Source organism: Zonotrichia albicollis, chromosome 4 (assembly GCF_047830755.1).
Source record: "Zonotrichia albicollis isolate bZonAlb1 chromosome 4, bZonAlb1.hap1, whole genome shotgun sequence".
Classification (NCBI taxonomy): Eukaryota; Metazoa; Chordata; class Aves; order Passeriformes; family Passerellidae; genus Zonotrichia; species Zonotrichia albicollis.
Genome location: NC_133822.1, coordinates 37,310,423 through 37,331,843, shown reverse-complemented (window position 1 = coordinate 37,331,843; position 21,421 = coordinate 37,310,423). Strand labels below are relative to the sequence as shown.

At 48.2% G+C, this 21,421-nt stretch overlaps 2 protein-coding genes across 8 annotated transcripts in view; one reads left to right on the top strand and one right to left on the bottom strand.

Annotated features, from left to right (window-relative positions):
- Window positions 1-343: 343 nt before the first annotated feature.
- On the bottom strand, window positions 344-7,734 carry LOC141728831 (uncharacterized). 2 transcript variants are annotated; one of them, XM_074539547.1, is made up of 4 exons: window positions 6,896-7,734; window positions 5,070-5,258; window positions 3,939-4,074; window positions 1,648-2,324 (listed from the first exon to the last, which is right to left on the bottom strand). In XM_074539547.1, exons 1-4 carry the CDS (start codon window positions 7,071-7,073, stop codon window positions 1,796-1,798), a joined length of 1,032 nt encoding a protein of 343 aa, XP_074395648.1. In that variant the 5' UTR covers window positions 7,074-7,734; the 3' UTR covers window positions 1,648-1,795. The 2 variants fall into 2 exon arrangements, with proteins under 2 accessions (XP_074395647.1, XP_074395648.1); XM_074539546.1 differs by lacking the exons at window positions 5,070-5,258; window positions 6,896-7,734 and having other exon boundaries at window positions 344-1,840; window positions 2,145-2,324; window positions 3,939-4,990.
- LOC102069622 (solute carrier family 23 member 1) overlaps window positions 1,747-21,421 on the top strand; it is a 33,029-nt gene continuing 13,354 nt past the window's right edge. Inside the window, exons 1-3 of one of the 6 annotated variants that reach the window (XM_014271816.3) lie at window positions 1,747-1,871; window positions 17,649-17,798; window positions 19,069-19,226. In XM_014271816.3, coding sequence (XP_014127291.1) covers window positions 1,869-1,871; window positions 17,649-17,798; window positions 19,069-19,226 — 311 coding nt within the window. In that variant the 5' untranslated portion in view covers window positions 1,747-1,868. Of the gene's footprint in view, window positions 1,872-1,892; window positions 2,213-2,254; window positions 2,369-17,648; window positions 17,799-19,068; window positions 19,227-21,421 lie in introns of those variants that run through there. The other 5 variants (XM_074539543.1, XM_074539541.1, XM_074539544.1 and 2 more) reach the window with 5 other exon arrangements.

Sequence of the window (21,421 nt, the reverse complement as noted above, 5' to 3'; positions counted from 1 at the left end):
AAGTCTCATTCCCATCCTATTCAATTTTTCTTTTGAACAGTTTACCTTGAAACGGGATTATTCCCCTCCCTGTGCATTAGACTTGGCTGGAAGAAGAGGGAGGAGAAGGTAAGGTTAGGATGTGAGCTGAAGGGAAGCTCACAGCAGGTCTTGTTTTCCCTGTCCTTTCTAAGGCATCAGTTGCCCTAAGAGAACTAAAGATTTTTCTTCCTTCTTGTGCAGTTGCTGGTAAATGGCCACTGCCAACATCATCATTTTCCAGGGATCTGTAAAAGTTTTACTACCTGCTTCCAGACTTCCCATAGCTTGGTCATGTGAAAAAAAAGTACATAGCAGATGAAATTGGAATAGATTCCTTTATTATTATTAGAAATAGAAAAAAACCAGTGTCCCTAGCCCTCATTCCAGGGAGAAGTGGCAGCAGTATCAACATCTACTATCAAACCTCCTCTTATCACAAGGAAGTGCTGCCTTGCATCTTTCTAAGGCTTCTTTCCTTGAAATGCGATGCAAATGTTTACAGAAACGAAGTCAGCAGACTAAAACTCCCAGCCTTTGTAGCGGGACTGTACGAGTGTCACATCCTTGAGCCAGCAGGGCAAGCTGGGGTGCTCCTTCTTACTGCCAGCCCCTCCTCTGGCACCACAGCACCTCTGAGATCCCAGCAGTGTCTCTGCACAGACTGATGCCACAGTAGTCACCAAGCCCGTGTGCCCAGAGCGCCTCGGGCACGCTGCAGGGCACAGCTGTGTCCTGGGGTGCAAACAGGGGCTCAGGTGTCCTGGAGTGCCTGGCCAGGCTCTGCATGTGCTCCTCGAGCACGCCCCTGGACTTCCACCCAGGAGATGCTGGACACAAATACAGTGTCATTGCTTTCTGAATGCAGTTCATGGTTAGCTCTTTGAGTCCTGCTATGGGTCCTGATACAGGTGATTTGAATTTCTAATGCTGGAGAAAAGAGATGAAAAAACTCCAAGAGTTGGGCTGGGGTTTTTTTCTTTCCTTTCTGCTTTTTTTTCTTCCAGGGGGGGTGTTGTTCTGTTTGTTTGTTTTCAGATGTGCTAGATTCTTTGTATGAACGATAAATTAATGTCTTCCCCTTGAGTGGCTAGCTTTGCACTTGTCAATACATCTTCCAAGTCGAAGACTGTCCATACAGAAGTGGGAGGATATGGTGACTTCTGAATGCTAACAAAAAAACCCTTTAAGTCTCTATCTATATTCAACTGCAACTAATTGTAAATGCTTCCAGATATCTAATCTCATTCTTTTTTCCTGGTAGCTGTTTACACTTTCAGCCTTTAAAAGAGCCCTAAACAGAAAATCAGACTAATGTTCAAAACCTAGAAGTCTATACATAGACTTTGGGTTAAGCCGAGGCCACTCAGACTTGACTTGGGAAGTTTATAACCCGGAAACTCCTCTTTGAAACGTACACTGCTGGGCAGGGGAGAGAAATAAAAGGATGATATAAAAAACTGTCTTTCAGCATGAAGTGTCAGGTTTTCTCCATGAGAAAACCCAGGTGCAGTAATTGCCTCTTCGGAAATGCTTTCCTGAGCTCAAGGAGTTAACAGCGTTAAAAGGGGCGGGGGGGGGAAGGAAGTGGAATGGCAGTTTAAATTCTCAAACCGGCTTGCCGAAGTTGCCGAAGAGCTTGTGTTCCTCCAGGCCGGCGCAGCCGAGGGGCAGCCGGGGCCCGTGGCCGTGCCGGGGCAGCCGGGGGCCGTGCCGGGGCAGAGGGCAGGGCAGGCCGCTGCCCGGGGCGGGGCCGGGCCGCAGCGGCGCCGGGGCCTCACAGCGCCATCTTCCCGCGGGCACCTCCGGCTGCTGGGCTGCGCTGCTGGGAAAGGCAAGCGGGACAGGCCATGGTAAGGAGCCTGCAGCCTACCCAGTGATGCTGAGGCAGGGCAAAGGGAGCCCCGGGCCTCCCTCCCGCTTGGAAAAGAGCAGCGGGTGCAAGGGCTTCACTGCCGTCGGGGCTGGGTGGGGAGCACGTCTCAGAGGGTGAAGTAGGGGATTGACTGCTCAAGGACCTGAGCTGTTCTGCAGCTGGCCGCTCCTGCCTGCGGGCAGCATGCGAGCAGCTCGTCCCTCTGTGAGGAGCTTGGGAGGCAGCGGCAGGGGCTGGTGCTGAACCGTACCTGTGGAAAGCCAGGTTATCGCAGCCTGCGAATGCCCCTGGGAACACGGAGCTGGAGACGGCCGACAGGTGGTAATCGCGCCGGTGGTAGTGCTTGAGTCTTCCAAAAGCGTTCCTGCCCCTCTCGGCCGTGCAGGGGCCACGCTTCCGTCCTCTGACTTTCCTTCGCTGCTGCTGCTGCCTGCCGGGTGGTGAGAGACATTGGGTGAGAGACATGCCATGCAGGTGCTTGCTTTGGGCTCTGTGGTCGGGCTTTTATTTGCTCACACCCCTGGAAAGATGTTTGTATCCTACGGCAGTGCTGTCACCCAATGATTTTTACCCCCTTCCTGTGTTCCCAGAGGGAAGGACTGACACTGTTTCAGCCCCGCAGGAAAGGGCTGCACCACCCAGGGAAGAGCAGGCCTGTGGGGAGAGGTGTGCTTGGTGCCTGTTGAAAGACTGAGATGCTCTCTCTTGCTTGCAGGGTTTTTTTTTTTTTCCTCCTTGTGAATTTCTGATAATGAGTTATGCTCTTGGTTAAGGTGTATTCCTAGCTGCATGGTCCCTGTTACTGTAATCCTTTGCCCAGGATACAAAAGAGGCCTTGCTGGACTGTAGTGTATGCCAGGCAAACTGGGTGCTGCTACTGCTGAGATGATTCTCTGTGGCTGTGGTGCTGCTACCTCTGTTTGCCCTGTCCTGCTTCCCACCCAGCTTTTGGTGACTTTTCTCCCAGCTATTTCTAGAGAAGAGTGCTCCTCCTTTCCCTCCCCAGCCCTGGGCTGTGCACTGAACTTAGCCTCAGAAAAGTGATATTCCTATTGACCATCCTCCACGTACTGTCTGTTCCCTTCTTCCTCTGATAATGGGGAGCTTTTTGTAGATCACCAGGCTCATGGAATCATAGAACAATTAAGTGACCTTTAAAGTGACCCCACTGCAAGGAGCCGGGACACCTTCAACTAGATCAGGTTGCTCAGAACGCCCTCCAGTCTGACCGTGAAGATTCTCAGGGATGGGGCATCTGTGGCCTCTCTGGGCAACTTGTTCCAGTGTTTTACCACCCTCATTATAAAACCCATTTTCCTTATATTCAACCTTATCCAGTCCTCTTTCACTTTCAAATAATTGCCCCTTGTCCTATCATAACAGGCCCTGCTAAAAAGCTTGTACCCCTCTTTCTTGTAGGGTCCCATCAAGTACTGCAAGGCTGCTGTAAGATCTTCCTGGAGTTTTTGCTGCTGCCTGAATGGCAGCTTTCACAGCCTTTCTCATAGAAGTGCTCCAGCCCTCTGATCAGCTTTGTGGCCTCCTCTGGGCCTTACTCAAACAGGTCCATGTCTTTGTTACTTTAGGGACCCCAGAGCTGGATGCAGCACTGCAGCTGGGGGTCTCACTGGGGCAGAGCAGAAGGGTAGAATCCCCTCCCTCACCCTGCTTTGGATGCAGCCCAGGATACAATTGGCTTTAAGGGCTGGGAGTGCCATTGCTGGGTCATGTCCAGCCCCTCATCCACCTGCACCCCCAAGTCCTTCTCACAGGGCTGCTCTCCATCTGTCCATCCCCCAGCCTGTACCAATACCAGGGGTTGCCCTGACCCGGGTGCTGCACCTTGCACTTGGTCTCGATAAACTTATGCTTGATAGTTCCAGATATGTGAGCAGGAGGGTTGTGAAAGGGCACAGGCGGGTCTCGAGTGTCCCGAGTGGGCGCAGCCCGCGTGTCTCAGCAGATGGCAGCAGCGACACTGCCTCAGCTGCCGCTCGCTCCTGCCGAGCCCTCCGCGCCGCTCCCGCCCCGCCTCCGTACTCACCCGCCGCGGCTCTTCCTCGCCCTGTCCCGCCAGCAGCACACGGCGAAGGAGACGGACAGTGCCAGGATGACGGCTCCGCTCAGCAGCGAGGCGGCCACCGCCATGCGGGACCCGGTGCCCGAGGGCTGCGCGGCGGCTGCGGGCAAGGGCCGAGAGCGGGGCCGGGCTGAGGGAGCCACCCTTGCTCCGGCCGCCGTCCCCCGTGCAGGTAACCCCGAAGGGACTTTCCAGAGAATGTTTAGTAATAACCATTATAAAACCTAATGTGAATGTAGGTGATGCCACACCGGCTCAATACACAAAAAACTCCATATTAACACATCATATTTTTTTCAGATAATTAATATCAAATAATCACACGGGGCAGAAAATATAAAGCATTTGATGTGTCTTGCATAAAGCATAAGGGTAGTAGACGTTAAGCCCTAAAAGTAGAAAGGAAAAAGGTTAAACAGGAAAAGTAGGAAAAAATTTAAATGTGATAAAGTTAGAAAACAGGGGAAAGTTTAAAAGGGAGAAAAGTTAAAAAGGAAAAAACGTTGAAAATGTAAAAAAGAAAAATTTAAAAGGGGAAAAGAAAACAGCTAAAAAGGGAAAAAAGTTAAAGTGTTAAAAGTTAAAAAGTATTAAGGAGGGTCACTGGCAACTGGCACGTGCTCAGCATGTACCAGTTACAGTGAAGTTCAGTTTTCCTCCTGCTGGGAGAGCTTTGGCAGAGCCCTGGGCTCCCTGTGCCTGGCCCGGGGGTCAGGTGTCAGCCGGTGCCCGGGTTTGACCCCGCCTGGTGACCTGAGCAGCAGCTGCTGGGAATGAGGGAGGCTCTGCTTCTCTGCTGAGCTGATGTCAGGTGCATTCACCCCTGGCACCCCCTGCCTCCTGCAGCTCCTGGAACGCTGCTGCAGTGCTGCTGCTGGGGCAGGCACTTCAGCGGTGCTGGCCACAACCGACTGGGTCAAACTGGATCTTCTTTGTCCCCGTTTGGGGTGGCCGGGTCACCCCACCTCCTGCTGCCTCCACTGCCTTGGCCAGAGCGAGGGAGAGCCCGTGTGGGGGCCGGTGCTGCCCCTCCCCACCCGAGTTAGCTCCCCCGGGAGCGGGGCAGGGGCCGGGTCCCGCCCGAGGGCTCCTTACCCTGGCACTGGGGCGGGGGGTGGCTCCAGGATGAGGTGCTGTCCTGGCGGAGGCAGGCGAGCCGCTGGCTGCCCACCAGCTGGTATCCCTCCTGGCACCAGTACACCAGCACCGAGCCCGGGGACACGCCGGAGCCTCTGTCCACGTAGTAGTATCCATGGCGTGGCGGGGGGAGAGGAGGGCATGGCACTGGGGGAGAAGGGGACATGTTAAGTGTGGGTGGTGACAAAGGTCCCCCCAGTGATGCTGTTGAAAGGGCTGCTGCTAATCCCCTGGGTCACTCCTGCAAGCCTCTGGGACATTTTTGTTTGGTTTTTTGTTGTTTGGTGGTTTGTTTTTTTTTGTTGGGTTTTTTTGTTTGTTTTTTTTTTTTTTTGGCATGTATGTGTTTTTTTGCATAGTCCAAAGGAAATACATTAGAAAGTCTAGCAGCTTTATATGGAAAACAAGCTTTTCAGTTGCAGACTCTCCAGTGTGAGCAGCTACTGAACAGCGGAAGTGAGACTGGAAAGGTGCAGGCTAGGGGGACTACGTAGAGAGCAATGTTTAGGAGGGAAAGGAAGAGAATGTTTTTAATAACACAATATTCTGGGTGAATATTGTTGGTTGGAACGCAAAGAAATATTACTGTCTTACTCTGCTAGAGAGAGAAGCTTTTTTTCATCCCAGCCTTTAATTTTTTAACTAGTCTGTACTCACAGCTATTCAGAGCTACTTAATTATCCTGCTTAGACCATCTCTTTTGCATTGCACTAATACCTAGGGAGAACCAAAAGTTAGGTAGGCTCCCAAAAGAATGGCAGTCTGACCATGTGCTTGCCAACCCCCCACCTGGATATTCTACCATGAGGCCAAGAAGGTGTGGTAGCAGGTAGCATGGGTATCAATATCCTAAATTAAAGGAAATACTCTGATCAACTCTAATTTAACCAAGCTTAAAACCTGCAGGCAGAAATGTGCTTTATCTAGCTTAGGGGTAACTTCTGTGGGGAATTCCAAGTGGAATAGTAAAGCTAATGTGAGAGAAAGGTCTGGTTTCCCACTGCTTTTACTGAGATGGTGTAGGCTTCTAGTCCAGTGGAGCTGATAAGAAACAAATGAGGCTGAGTAAGATCAGACTTTCTCTAATTTCAGCAGTGCTGTTAACAGATGTCTGTATGAGTTAATTCAGCGGTGCCAGGGAGGCTGCTGAGTGCCTGGGCTGGATCTGTTTATGATTACATTGTCCAGCAGTGGTTGTTATGACCTTTGCCAATAGTCCCCATGGTTTGGAGTATGACATGGGCTCTCTGAGCAGCTGCCTGCCCTGGGTGGGTGGTCACCCCACAGCAGCCCTGAGGCCATGTCTCACTCACTGGGGAATGGTGCGTGCTTTGCCCTGGAAAGTGGATTAAAGAAAAATAATCACCCTCAGCAGCTGGAGATTATTTGTGCTTTCTTTTTTAAAAAAAAATCTCTATTTCTTCCCAAGGGTCGCAGGTCAGCCTCTAGGGGTAGGGATGTGTTCAGTGCTCCCACACCCTGAGCAGACAGCTGGTCCATCATGATATGCATAGATGTTATCGTGCAGGGGGACTTCACTCTCAAAGGAAAACATTAAGTGTCGAGTTTCCTCCCTGCTGGTGCGACACATCTCTCCCATATCACAGGAGCTGCTGTGGCCACCACAGAAGCCTTGTGGTCCCTGTGCATGCGCTGGGAGTGCCGCCGTGTCCGACGAGAGAAGCACCATCATGCCCTCACACCGCATCCCTGCGCCCTTCCCGCTGGCTCCGAGGGCCCCAGGCAGCCTGCAGAGGGAGAGGGGGGATCGCTCATTTCAGTACCTGAGATGTTGCTCTGCGCCTCCGTCCCGTTGGCAGCGGCTCTGGGCAGCCCCATTCTGACGTGTCCTGCGCCGAGCGAGGCGGTCCCGGGCCCGGCAGCATCACTCCAGGCAAAGCTCAGGCAGCTCCAGGGCAGCAGGCAAAGGACGATGCATTTCCCGAGTCTTTGTCCCGTCATGGTCGGGGAAACGCGGCACCATTGGGTGCCTGGCCGCCCCGAGCGCCTGCGGTTCCCCTTGGCGTGTGAGCAGCGATCAGCTGGGCTCTTAGTGCATTAAGCCCTGAGCAGCAAAGCTAGCAGCCGGCACTCGCCTCTCCTCCGTGTCGGCACAAGCCCTGCGCCCCTGCTCCTAGCACTGCCAGCCCTGCTCTGGCCACTCGCCTCCAGAGCCCCACGGGGAAGGAAAACAGGTGTGGGAAAGAGCAAAGCCTTAGGATCCATTCTTTACAGCCCCTGTCTGCAGAGACATCTCTCTGTTAACATCTCTCTAAGTGCTGGAGCTGCACATCAGGAACCCTCCTTCTCCTCCATCTGCCAAAATCCATGCTCGAGCTCACTGCTGAGACTCTTATGCTGCAGACCCTCCTGTGCTTGTCTCATCTTCCTGCCAGAACCTAGGGCTGATTTTCTGTCAGTGGCAGTGCAGTGGGATATGAGCCATGGGAATCAAAGGGGTTTCATGGCAGCAATTCTGCTGGCTTTGCCACCATGGGAACTGCAGAGAAATCTGTTTTTCCTTTACTCTGCTTGGTATCTCTCTGCCTGTCATTTCAGGCTGTGATGTTTTACAAGTGGAGGGGCTGTAGTAGCAATCAGCTCTTGCCTCCTGGAATGTATGTTGCTCTCACCTACCCCACCTGCCTGCTCACTTGTGTACACCCATGAAGAGAAATGGTGCTCCATGGTGCCTGAGTGCTTGAGAGCCAGATGTTTTGGAGCAGCAATGCCTTTGTGCCAGGGCTCTCCCCGGCAGCCAGCACAGCTGCTGTGTGACCAGCAGGACTTTGGGGTGACTTTTGGAGCATCCCCTCCTGTAGATCTCTTCTCCCCTCCTTGCACCCCCTGGAGCTCCCCTGGCTCTGTGGGTCTCCTTTGCCCCTCCTGTACTGCATCCTTCCCTGTCCTGGGACTCACTGCAGGTATAAGGGTTAGAGGCTGTTATTCACTAATAGCATTGGCACAAATACAGCTTTGCATGGAGATGGGTCAGTTTTTGTTAATTTCTCTTTTTGTGTCTGTGGCCTTTAGCTGTAGCCATTGTGCTGGGCTGCCCCAGTGGGTTCTGAGGGGGGGAATGCTGCCTTGGACATGTGAGCAGCTTCTGTTTCTAAAACCCAGCAGTGGCCTTACCATCTTAGTGTGATTTACTGTAGTGCATAAAGGAGAAATAAAAATGTCAGGCAGGATCAAGCTCTTGTCATGTTCCATCCCAACACAGGGATGTAGATGAGGGCACCTGCTGAGTGGAAGGGAGTTGTGGGGCCAGGGAGTGGCTGGACCTTGCTTGCCTTCCTCCCCAGCACTGGGACCTGCTCTTGCTCCCACCTGGAGTAGTTCAGTAGTACTCTGGCCCTCCTTGCACTTGCAGAGAGGTTTCTTGTAACCTCCATGAGGTTTTGGATGTGGGAACACCTTAATCCTGCTCTCTTTCTCCATCCATCTCTCAGTCCTTTTTTTGTTGTTGTTTTGGCTGGGCCGGTATTTCTGGGTTTCTCTCCAAGGGATTTTTTTGATTTCTTAGGAAAACCTGTTTCAACCTCCCATGACCCCTAATGATCTTGCTTAGAAACTACTTTAATTTCTTCACTTTTCTGGGTAATCCTTCTTAAGCAGTGACCTTTCCTTGGCTCCCCCTGGAGAGCAGACCAAGGAGATATGTTCCTCCCTGTCTCGGTGAATATTGCTGGTTTCTTGGGAGTTTTTAGGTTGGGTTTTTTTTTTTTCTCTATGTGACTGCTGGGATTTTGCTGTTTGCTCGTGCAGTAGAGGTAAAAGTTGTGGGGCAGGCTGGGCTGTGTGACAGTGTAGCGCTGTCACAGAAGAGGAGCCTGCCTTGGGGCACGCCCTGGGTCAAACCCCGTGGTCTCCTGGCAGCTGGAAGCTGGAGTGCAGGGAGCCCCCTGGGCTCTGGGAATACATCTGCCTGGACAGGACCGACCCTGAAGTGCTCCCTCTATTGAGCCTGGAATCTGTGCACCTTCTCCGGCCGGGACTTACGAGCTGGTCCCTCCGCTGCCTATGCCTGGGGACGTGGGAAGAGCCCGAGGCAGTGCCATCCCCGCTGCCGGATGCGCCCCGGTGCGCTCCAGCATCGGCCCAGCCCATGGCAGGAGCGTGGCCGTCAGCCCGGCTGGGCAGCAGGACGCCTTGTCACCCGTGCCGGGGAGCGACCAGCTCAGCAAACCCCCGAGACACAATGACCACGCTTGTGCTCAAAGTGCCGAGAGGGTGACATGGATTAACCCTTTGCTAATGCTCTTAAGAGCTAGCCTGCGGCTGAGGGAGATAAAGGGGCTTGTTATTGCAAAATCAGTATCCTGCTGGAGTGGGATTTCAGTGCTGTTCCCAGTTCCTGCTTTCCAGAGGCAGACATCTGCATCGAGCACCAGGCTGTTCCTGCAGGGAGTGAGCCTGGGCTCACGAGAGGAGCGTGTCCATGCCCCAGGTCAGTCCTTTGCTCGTGAGGAAGGCTAAGAGGAAGGAGCAGCTAGAGGGGAAGCTGTCATGGCCACGGGGCTGCAGCTCTCCTAGCTCCACAGTCTTGGCTGGGGCTGTCCACCTCTGCTGTATATTCCCCGTGGGTGATCTCCTTCCAGAGCTGCTTCTCCATCACAGCCGCCTGCAAGGCAATGCTCAGCTGATTGTTTTCAAAGCTGGCTCAATGTCCCTTGTGTTTGCACTCAGATCTCCCTGCTGGCTGGTGGGGATACACTGAGGGTAAAGCTTACCTGAACCAGAGGCATTTCTCTCTACCTTCTCTTGTGCCCCTTTGAACCTTTTAAATCTTCCCTCTGCAAAAGCGTCCCTCTCTCCCACACTCCCACTACTGAATTCTGAACTACAGAGGAGTTGTGGATGTCCAGAGAAATTGTGAATGCTCTGTCCCAGGAAGTGTTCAAGATTGGCTTGCATGGGATTTGAAGCAACCTGATCTAGTGAAAGGTGTCCCTGTCATGGCAGGGGGCTTGGAACTGGGTGACACTTAAGGTCCTTTCCAACTCAAACTACTCTAAGATCAATGAATACACAGGTACTAATTTCAGGTCAGTGACCATGGGTAATCCTCTTTGCTTGCAGGAGTTTCTGCAGACAGGACATAGAGGTGTTTTGTAACTAAATTAGTAATTGTAAGTCACTTGCTTAGCTCTCTTGGTAGTCCATCCTGCATGCAAACCAGCCAGGGCTGGAGCTGTGGAAGAACAAACTGTTCTTCAGAAAGATGATTGCAGTATTTGGTGTTTTGTTGGGTGTTTTTGCACAGTCTCCATGACATGCCTCTTCTATACTGCACCGCTTTTATTTCATAGCCCTGAGTTCCCTTTGGAAACACCTTTGTTCAACCCCAGGAGCTGGGATTCAGTGCCACAGGTTTGTGAGAGCGCTGTGGATGAACCTGCTCTCTCAGCAGGGCTTGGCACACCTCAGCAAATCTGCACCTCCCCAGGTTAGATGTGCACAGCCCTGCATGGAGGGATGCCTCTCATTCAGCTTTAGACATCTTCACCTGTGCCAGCCACTCTTGGTTGGTTCATAATTTGGGAAAGAATATGGTGCTAATAACACCAAGGCTGTGGGCCCAATCCCTGTATGGGCCATTCAGTTAAGAGTTGGACTCGGTGATGCTTGTGGGTCCCTTCTAATTCAGAATATTCTGGGAATCTATCCCACTTGGGACTCCAATTTTAAACTGGAAGTTTTGGAGGTAGTCACTGAAGGCAAAGGGAGCTCCTGTATCAGTGCTTGCATTGCAGAAGCATAAAATTTGAATTATGCCACCTCAGGGGCATGAACTGAGCCAGCCTTTACTGTAATGAGGAGCTGGCCAGGTCACTAGACTGATAGCAAGAGATATGCCAGACACACAAGTCTAAAGCAATCTGTTTTATATTTGTTTGTTTTCTTTCCTAAAACATTATGAGTAACTTAAAAAGGTGTGTACTTGCTGATTTATACTTAAAAGTCATTTGTATGTTGTCATGACTGTCATCAATAATAAGTAGTTCACAACATTGCTGTTCAAACATGCATTTTTGCTAATTGAATAATACCTTGTTCTGACAAAAACCTCACAATGTCGTAATTTATTGATAATCCTGTTATAGATACTTAAATATGCACATAAATGTGCATGTATATATTATGTAAACAATATTTGCATGTACACAGAGACTTCCTACTTTTCTTACTTATTTCCAAAGGCAAGATATTCCAGGCTGGGGCATTACACATGGATCCCAAAAATTTTTACTTTGACATATACATTGTGCTATTTCATAACCTTCATCCAGATTCCAGATTATTAACCTTCTGTTGACTAGAGGTGGGTATTGTTAAACTCTTCATTCCTAACAGGCTTAATGTTCAGGCTTTTGGCTATGTAGGACTTCCTTCTTGTGTTTTTTATTACAGTCTATAACCTCTTGATACTCTAAAAAGTGTATGTTTTGCACGACATGATTTCCCAGGGGGGGAAATCTGGTTTTCTGCCCAGCTTTTTTTGAGGAAAAGGATTGATGTTGTTATTATTATTTTGTTCTTCTCATCCTGTTCACTTAATACTCTTTTGTGTGGGCAGTAGCACATGCTAGTCTAGGTGACACAGGTGTTGTTATGCATCCATGTCTTTTGGATGTTAAACAAGTTTAAATTGTTTAAGAAGCCCTGGTTACTGAATGCCTGGGTCTCATCTGAATACAAGGTTATGGCAGGACTGAGGAGTCATTGAACAGATGCTGGGCTGAAATTAACAAGTATTTTTATAAAAATAAAAATTTACTGAGAAGATAGACTAGCCCCAGAGGAATATTGTGCTACTCTAGTTAAGAACTAGATTATCTTTAAGGTCTCTTCCAACCAAGCCCATTCTGAGTCTATGATTCTATGACCTTCCAGGTCTTTTCTAACACAAACCATCCTATGATTCAGTGATTTTGATGTCTTAGAATTTATCTGTCCAGCAGGATGTAACTTCACTGATAGTGTTTAGGGCGATGTTGTCCTATCCTGTAATGCAGTCCTGGTCTCAAGGGAAGATCTGAGAATACCAAAGCTCTACAGAAGGAATAGGGACTGGAGTTTATTTCAGTTCTGCTGCATCCTTCAAGGAAACCAGGAGATAAAAGTGTAGGTGATAACTTGCCCCCCTCTGAAGGAGTTCTTTGCAATTGAAGCTTACTGCCTTAGGAAGCCATTAAATTAAATAGAATTTGATCTCAGTAGGGGTAGGGTGACTGGAATGGTTTGATGGAGCATTAACACCATTAGCTACTTTAAGAAAAGGGTAATTATGCTTTGGCCATCTGATGGTCATGAGCTAGGATGCTTAGCTGCATAGGGATAATCAGATGACCTGAAGTCATCTTTTTTCAATCTTATGTTTTCTATCCCTCTTTGGTGTCATGTTCTGATCCTTGTGTGAAAAGAGATGTTCTGCTACTTGTGTGAAAAGAGAAGCTGCTGCCTCAGTGTTCCAGGAGTCAGTCACACCCACACATCCCTCCAAGATTACCCCAGCAGAGACCAAAATCCGTCACAGTAAGCAGCTCCATCAGCCAGTGAGTGTTCCTTTCCTCACCCACACACACCCACCCACACACACACATATGCTCTCAGGTGCACTTCCTCCTCATTTGGACTCAGCCATAATTTTCCTACAAAAGAGTCTCAGGCATCAGAATTTATAAAAATAAAGAATTTAATAGAGAGTACAGCAGCACATCACCTTGAGCTGGGTGCCTTCAGAGAGAGACCATGAACAAAGAAATCCCCAGGCAATTATGTGCTTAAGATTATACACCTGCCCTTCATGTGCTCTTAATGCAGTTTTTTAGTCCAGTGGGGATTTTTGGTTTGGGTCTTCTAATATCTTATTGAACTCTTTCTCTGTCTTCATGCAGGCAGGCCATTGCCTTATTTTATTGAGTTGATGGTTGTAGCATCCTTATCTTCTGTTTTGCACTTCTTTTGTACCTGTTCACTGGCAGAACACGGGGAACTAAAAAAGTGTTAGACTCAGGATAAATATTACAGCTAAATAATCAGTATATTATCAATATTCTTTATCCTAATGACAAAACATGGCACTCTACCAGTTACTAGGAAAATTAAGTGTATTTCAGCCAAAATACCTCTATGAAAGTCCACAGGTGGTGGCTCAAGGCTTCAGGAAATCCAGCTGCTCATGCTAAGCAACTAAAGCTAAGCAAACAGTATTCTAAATCACACAATATTACAACTATGACTCATTCTATTTCAAATTTATTTAAGCTAAACAACACATATATGCCAACACTTGGTCCTTGCTCGCTGCCATAAATAAATTCACAGAAAAAAGCTTCATTCTTTTCAGGCTGTAATAGGAGTATCCTACAAGATTACAATGTTTGTGTATCAGCTAAAATATGCAGTAGTTTATATATGAAGTAAGTGAAACTGTCTAGTAATTGAATGTCCCAAACATGATGACAAAGATATTCAAACAGGCCCAACCCACACAAAAATGCAAGTTGCTGTTGAAACAGTAATGAAGCAACAATTTCCAAGGCTGTGTGGGATGCCTCTCTGATATCCTCCAGCATCCTTACCTGTGGATGAAGTTTTTCTGCCAGCAGTTACTGATTCTCTCATTCCAGGAAAGGGCTGCTTTCCAGATTGTTTGAATGCCAGTCCTCTAATCAGCTGGAGGAAAGGAGTCACTTATATAAGCCCAAGAAAATGAAATACTTCTGCAATACAGCTCACATGAATAGCTAGGACTGAGCACTGTTTGGCCCCAGAAATCCAGCTTCTGCATCTTCTCACCCCATTTCTTTGAGGCTGTTTTGACTGAAAGGAATGGGAATTTGGGAGGCTTTCCTCTTCTGACTGGTTCTCTTTCAAGGCAGTTGGTGAAGGCAAACAGAAGGCATGACACCCTCTTCAGACAAAGATATCAATGGGCTAGGTAACCCCAGCTTTGAGGTGAGTCTGCTCTCTGAAGGGTAATTCTTGCATAAAGAGGTGCAAACCCTGTGGAAGGAGGAGAAGGGGAAAGCCAGGGGCTGGGGCTGCTGCAATGATTCTAGTGTGTGCTAAACCTCTGTCTCGGCTCTTATTGACAAGAATCTGAGGAATGATTTCCTCACTACAGCCCCTGCTGCTGCATACTTTCTACTCTCTGGCATCCTTTTAACTTCCTTTCCCTCCACTGTTTCTATAATGATAATGTAGATGAATGGCAGTGCATGTGTGTATCTGTACTGAAAAACAGGTGAGCTTGTGGCTGTGCTCCTGGGTAAAGCATTTTATGTATTCGTAATACAAGAGAATTTTATGTATTTATGTATTTGTAATTACAATAGAATTTTAGTTGAGTAAAGACTGTGTTTCCTTGTCTTTTGGACGTATTTCCAGTGAGATGAATTGTTAGAAATGTAGGTGAAGAAGAGATTTGGGTGTCAGCTGAGGAGGGCACCCTATAGAATTACAGATGTGTAGTAAAAGCTGTAAATCATGTGCCAGTCCAGGGCTGTGTGGTACATTGACAATGCTGCTAGCTGTAACAGCCATGGGCAAGGTCCTGGGACATGACAGCCCTCTTCCTATCCTAAAGCAGGGATCACCTCCATTAGAAACTAAAAATTTTGCTTATTTTCTGTCAGCAGGTGTGAGGGAGTGGGGTCCTACAAACATCTTGCTACCTCGATACAGACCACCTGTCTGTGCTGCCTTGGAGGAAGCATTTAACCTCCTAGTGTACAAGTCCCACATTTCTTGTGTAGCTCTGGGTGAGCTTGCTGTGTGCAGTGGAGGTGCTGTGCCAGCTGTGGGCAGAGCCTCAGGGAAGTGCTCAGAGTTGGTTTTCTTTCATTATTTTTAACAGGCTCTCCATTTTATCTTGTTCTGCCATAACATATCAGACTTGTGAGTTTTTATGGTTTGAATAACCTTCGAGAAGGTAGAACACAAAGGTCTTTTACCTGTGGGTTCAAGCAGTTCTGTTCCTGACTGCCTCCTTGATGCACTTCCTTAAGGTGTGATGGAGGGCTCTCGTGCTGAGTCTGGAGCCTGAGGCACAGGGAAGGTGCACTGGTCCCTTGGATTCATGGGAACAGCTGGGCTGAGAACCCTGCTCCAGAGTGCTCCTGCCTTGTCCTCCTGCCAGCATCTCAGCCACACAGGCTGGCTGAGGTTGGAATGCTGGAGATCACCTTTTCCAAACCCCTGCTCAAGCAGGGCTGTCCAGAGCCAGCTGCCTAGGGCTGTGTCCAGACAGTTTTTTAATATCTCTGAGGATGGAGAATCCACAACCTCTCTAGGCAACCTGTGCAGTGCTTGGTCACTCTCACAGCAAAAAAATGTTTTCAGATTTTAAGATGATACCTCCTCAATTTCAGTTTGACTCCAGTGCCTCTGCTCCTTTCTCGTCCTGATATCTCCACTCCATCCTTTTCCTGATGAGCCCTGCTCACTCCCCTGCAGCTCCCGGGGAGGGTCAGGCACTCATGTGATGATCATGTGGGGCTGGTACTGGCACAGGCTCTGCCTGCCTGGACTATGCCTCCTGGTTAATACAGGGGAAATTGCAGTGAAAAGAAAGGAGCTTACTGCTGTCTGCCTAGCTTAGCATTTGTCTACCCGTGGTGTTATTCAGGAGTAATTGTCTCCAAATAATTCCATGCATGGGCAGTCTTAAGTACCTTGCTGTACATTTCTTAATCCATGGCTCAGGCTCTCTTGTTCTGAAAGGAAAATGTCAGCACAGGGAGTTATTAAGCAACACCTTTTGCACTTGAAGTTTATGCCTGAGTCAGTTTGAATTAAGTCTGCCTTCACCTATTTTGAAGTATCTGTAATGCTCCCAGTTTGCCCAGGCTGGATAAATATGCTGTGTTTGTTAAAGAGGCTTCTCCAGCACAGGAATTCCAGGGCAGAGTCTCAGGCTTTAAGTTGATTAAGGCTGTTTATTTGAGTGGTACTGCAGTAGAAACAGCTTGAGCTGGGTGCTGCTGGGAAGGGCCCTTGAACAAAGAAATTCATAATTAATTCAATGATACCCTTACAACCTGAGTTCCACACCCCTCACACAACAGTTCACATAAATGACAATATTAGTTTCTGGGGTCTTAGGGATTACATGGCCTGTTTTCAACAGCATGATGTAATATGGGACTTTGGAGACTCAACCAAGAGAATGCAAACCTAGAGGTTTCAGGCAAATGATTTTGGTAATAATCTGCCACACCTGCAAAACTTACAACATAATGCAACATTAATTTTATATCTCTGTTCCTGACCACAGCACTGCCTGTTTGCCTCCACCAGTTGACAGGCCAGGAGTGTTACTGCAGACACTTTGCTATTGTGATGGGTATTTTGGTGTCTTCAGGTTCCTACAGGACTTGGAGGATAAAAAAAAAAACAAACAAAAAGAAGTTTGGTGCAGACAAACCGATTAGGCTTCTCCAGACAGCAGGTTTCTGTCCCTGCCTGATAGAGCAAGGCATCTCAGCCCAGAAAAGCCCTCTGGTGCCAGGATGCTGAGGACTTGCTGGTTGGAGATGGGCCAATGAAACAAATGCTTTGGGATCTTAATTAGCTTTTGCATCTGGCTCTAAGTGTTGTGGTTTCCCAGGCGGCCTCCTTCCACCCTATGTGTGCACAGGGGTCAGAGTGGGCTGGAAGGAGGCACAGACAACCAGGAGAATTTGCTCAACTTAAAAGCTGTGGCAAATGAAGCAAAGCACTACTTCGCTTTCCTTGGCAAAATGCATCTTTATATAAATAAACACGGTAAGGCATAGAGCTCCCTGGGAAGCCCTGGGGCTTCTGCCTGCCTGACAGGAGATCCAAGCCTTCCTGGGTAGCAGTTTCAGGCAGCTCCTTTGGCATGGATGCTGGGATTTCCCATCCACTGGTGTCCCTGTGTTTCAGCCAGCTCCTCTGGAGGAGCAGGGTTTTCTAGTGGGACAAAAGGCAGGTGTTTTATCAAGGCACAACACTGGTAAAGGTAAGCATAAGGAGTTTGAAAGAGAAGACCCAGGAAATGAAATATAAAATGTGCTTCTACTCAGTAATTAGTGGCAGCCAGGTGTTTTAGAATGTTTTATAAAAAATGCTTTTTGGGTGAAATTGGCAGGAGGTACAGAGACCAGCGGACAGTGCAGCTTTCACTGATAAGCCCCCTGGACACTCTTCCTTGCTTCTGGTTGCAGTTTATTCGTCCTTAACTAGATTTTAATGATATTAACACACTTTGTCTGTGTGATATATGATATAACACATTTTGTCCCTTTGAGATTGAGGCACCCTCTATTGTTTCTTCAGGCCTAGACACACTAGCACATACAAAAATTTTCCATATATGTTTTTGTGCCTCTGTTTTAATTTCCCCTCCTTGTTTTTGTTTTGTTTTGTTTTTTTAATATTGTGGCACTGTTGAAAGCTGCACAGGAGGTATTCCTGCCAGATGTGGAGCATGGCTGCAAGAGAGGCAGCTGCTGGGCATCTGCAGGGCCAGGCTCTGGCTAACAAAGTGTCTCTCCTGTTGTCCAGGGTAAACGTAGGAGCCACTGCCATTTCTCACCAGCTCATGCTGCCTGGGGCCCAGAGGAGGGTGGAGGCACTAGCCACAGTGGGACCAAGCTTGGCTACACTGTCACAGATGTGCCTCCCTGGTATCTGTGCATCCTGCTGGGCATTCAGGTGAGACGGGAAAGCAGGTGGAGGCTGGGAGTAGGGGAAAGTTACGTGGCTGTTCAGCCAGTTAATTGGAGTGAAACCTGAATTTGGGAGTGTTGTACTTTCACAGGGCTTGAATGGAGCTCTGAGGCTGGATATGAGTGAGCTCAGTCCTTTGGTCCACATCCTGAGCACTGATCATTATCATCATGCCCAAAGCTACATTGCACCCTTTGAAGTGCAAATGGTCAGGCAGAGTCCTGGGGCTGGGATCAGTTAATAAGAACATGTTGGGTACCTTGGCTGAAGGTAGCCAAAAGTGTAAAGACTTTCTGAACTTCTGCCTTCCCATGGCAACAAAAACTCAGGCCACACGCAGTTTTGGCTGGTGTCTGTGCCAGGTGTGTTAAATGACCCAGTGCCACCAATACCATGCTGGGTAGGGAGCCTGTGGGAAAAGAGACCTTAGAGTCATTAAGATAATGATGGACTGTGCTTGGAGGTTGGTGGAAGTTTGTACTTTGTTTTCTTAAATAGAAATTTAGAGTGTATCAACCCAACACATCTGCATCATAATTTTAATAAAACATGCTTGTAGTGAATAGTGTGTTTCTGAGTGCCACCAGTTCCACCTCTGCAGTACTGTGCTCCAAAGTGAGAGTGAACAACATAGGTTAATAATTAAAATAAAAAGAGGTTTAAAAATTGTTTTCAGATTTAGTCATTAACAACAGGCCATTGTAGAAATGTCTGTGACTCCTCTGACAAACACAGTGCCCAATTCTTCCATTCTTTGGCACTCACTTTTTATGGTTATCTATAATTGTGCTCTGTGAGAAAAGCTACTGATGGCAAAAAATGTGTAGCTCCAATTTGCCAACTTTTTATGTCATCCTTTGTGGTGCCAATGAGATGGACTGAAATATTTGCATTCACTTTGCCTGATTGCTCTCTCCCTGTTCCATGGGAAGCCCCCAGCTTCCTGGAAAAGTATGTCCAACAGCTTTGTCTGCAGATGCCGGGGATAAACTGGTTGTGTCTGACAGTGGTCTGGGAAGTCCAGAGCACTACAAAAGGTCTTTGGGCATGTAAAGGAGGAGACATTTCAGTGGGTGCATTGCAATTCTTGTAGGTGCTTTGGAACAGCCTCTAACAGAGCATTAAAGCTGCCAAGAAAAAAAGAAGATGGGTAATGTTAGTATAGCACAAATCTGTGAGTTCTCTCAACAACAGGGTAATAACACAGAGCCAGGTCTGTGTCCTTCTTCACCCAGTCTTTCTCTGTGGCTCCTAGCACTTCTTGACAGCCATAGGAGGTCTTGTAGCCGTCCCACTGATGCTCTCCAAAGGCCTTTGCCTCCAGCATGACCTACTGACCCAGAGCCACCTGATCAGCACCATCATCTTTGTCTCAGGAATTTGCACCCTGCTGCAAGTCCTCTTTGGAGTGAGGTAGGCCAAATTCGAGAACTGAGAATGTGAGCAATTACTGTGTGCTAGGCCACCACCCTGTTTAGAGTTTAACAGTGAGTCATTTGTTACCCTTGGGCAATCAGGGTCCATGCCAAAGCACCCTGAAGCTTTGCAGGGTTACCTTGCCACTCCGAATTTTCCATCTCCTGATACTTCATATACCTTTTGTTTGGCTTACAAGGAATCTGTCCTCAAAATAATAGAGCATTGCAACATGCAGTAAAAAGTACCTGCTTGCTCCTTACTCCAGGGATCTTCCAGCTGAGGCAGGAGCCTTCTGATATGGGCCCAGGGTTCAGAGAACACAGATTCTACAGGAAACTCTAGGGGTAAAGTCTATCTGCCACCACTTCCCTAAGTGGAAGAGTGGAACTCAGGGAAGAGTTCAGCAGCACATCCTGGTATGTGGTGCTACTTCCCATGCTAAGGGATTTGGGGCATAAAAGGTAAATCCTTTGCTGATGAGCAGCTAGCAGTGAGATGAGCATGGAGTTGCTATTCAGTACCCAGAAAAAGAAGTATTTAGTGACAGAGATGACTGCAAGTACTCCCCTTTTCCAGAAAGACCCTGTATCTTTGCTGACCTTGAAACATTTCTTCTATTTCCCTTGTCACAACTCTGGGCTGTCTCTCTCTTTCCACAGGCTGTTTTTTCCTCCAGTATGGTGGGAACCTGTGGTTTTTGCTTCAAAGACAAAAGCTGTACAGTCTCTGTCTTCTGAACCTGAGGGACTCTGGTTAATCACTGGTCAACTGCCAGCTCCACAAAATGTTTTTCTTCCTCCTGCTTCATTCACTACTGAAACTTCTCTGTCTCTCTTAGTCTTAAGAAGTGTTTGTAGACAAACTTCCTGAGGAGTGCTCCCCTTCTTCTACATTGTTACAGGATTAGTGGAGGAAAGAGGAGCACCTTGACCACAAAAAACAGAGAAACTGGGTTTTCAGCTAAATTCAGGTTGGAGTCCATGACTATCACTGCTGGTGCAATTCAGGCATTCTGAGTTCTCCCAGGCACCCTCCAAACACCTCAGAGCATTCCTGAGAGCTGTAATGTCCCCTGCTGTCTGTTAACTGGGGATTAAAGGGTAGCAGAGAGCCTCTCTCTCCCATGGATGAATTGCTGATTGAGGTACAACAGGTCAAAGTAAGTGGTAAGGAGCTGTTCCCATGGGATAAACTTGAATGGCTTTTGCCATGCTGAGGGTGCAATCGCCTTGTTGCTGACCCCAACTGTAGGGCATGAGGACATTCATGAAGCAATAGCCAAGGGAAAAGCTGACCCACTGCAACCTGCAGCTCAGTCATGTTACACAGCATGGAAAAGCAGCAGTGGGTCCCAGAGAGTCACTGGAGACACTGTCAGAGGCTCCTGAGGGGAGACACAGGTCATTTGCTCTTATGGTGAGTCCTGCTTAGTAAATGCTTGGACATCATATACTGATTATCAAAACATAGTATTGCCTTCCCTATTTCTGCAGCTTTCTCTCTTGCAAACCCCACAGGAAAGAGTTTAGTGTACCCCATAAACATCACCTTGACATCCCATTTTCCTCTGAGCCTACCCATGCCAACACTGGCTGTAAAATGTCTTCGGGACGAACACAACAGAAACTATAAATATATTGTTAGATTCCAAGTCATGGCCCTGGGCCTTCTCTGTTTCTTTTTGTTTGTTTCTTGTGCCTTGCCCAGCAAAGTTGTTTCAAAGCTTTGACAGTGTTTCAGTTGCACATGACTAGTATAAATATTTGGTTTAGGTGACAGAGACATGGTCTGTTACAGCTACACCATCCCCTATTTCAAGAATGTTAGAAATTCCTCTGTTTCGGGGAAAGCTGTGCCCTGCAAAAGCAGTCACCTGAATTGCCATCCCATGGCTGTTCTGAACAGGTGCCATGAGAGCTCCTGGCACAAGGAGAGGTTGCTTTGGGGGTTCCTCCTGGGGGTGCTCCCTAAAGGAAGGAAAACAGAGGCACCTTGGAGATTTCCCTTGGCTGTTTCAGGGATGTTGTGCCCACCCTCAGGCAGCTTAGGATTTTTCAAGCACACTAGGGGAATGGTTAAAAATACTGCAATGCAATGGGGGCTTATGTGGAGCTTTGAGGAGTCAGTCAGACCTTTTAGGTCTCTGTCTCCATTTCTTCATGCACGGAAAAAGAGACTGGTGCAGCTCA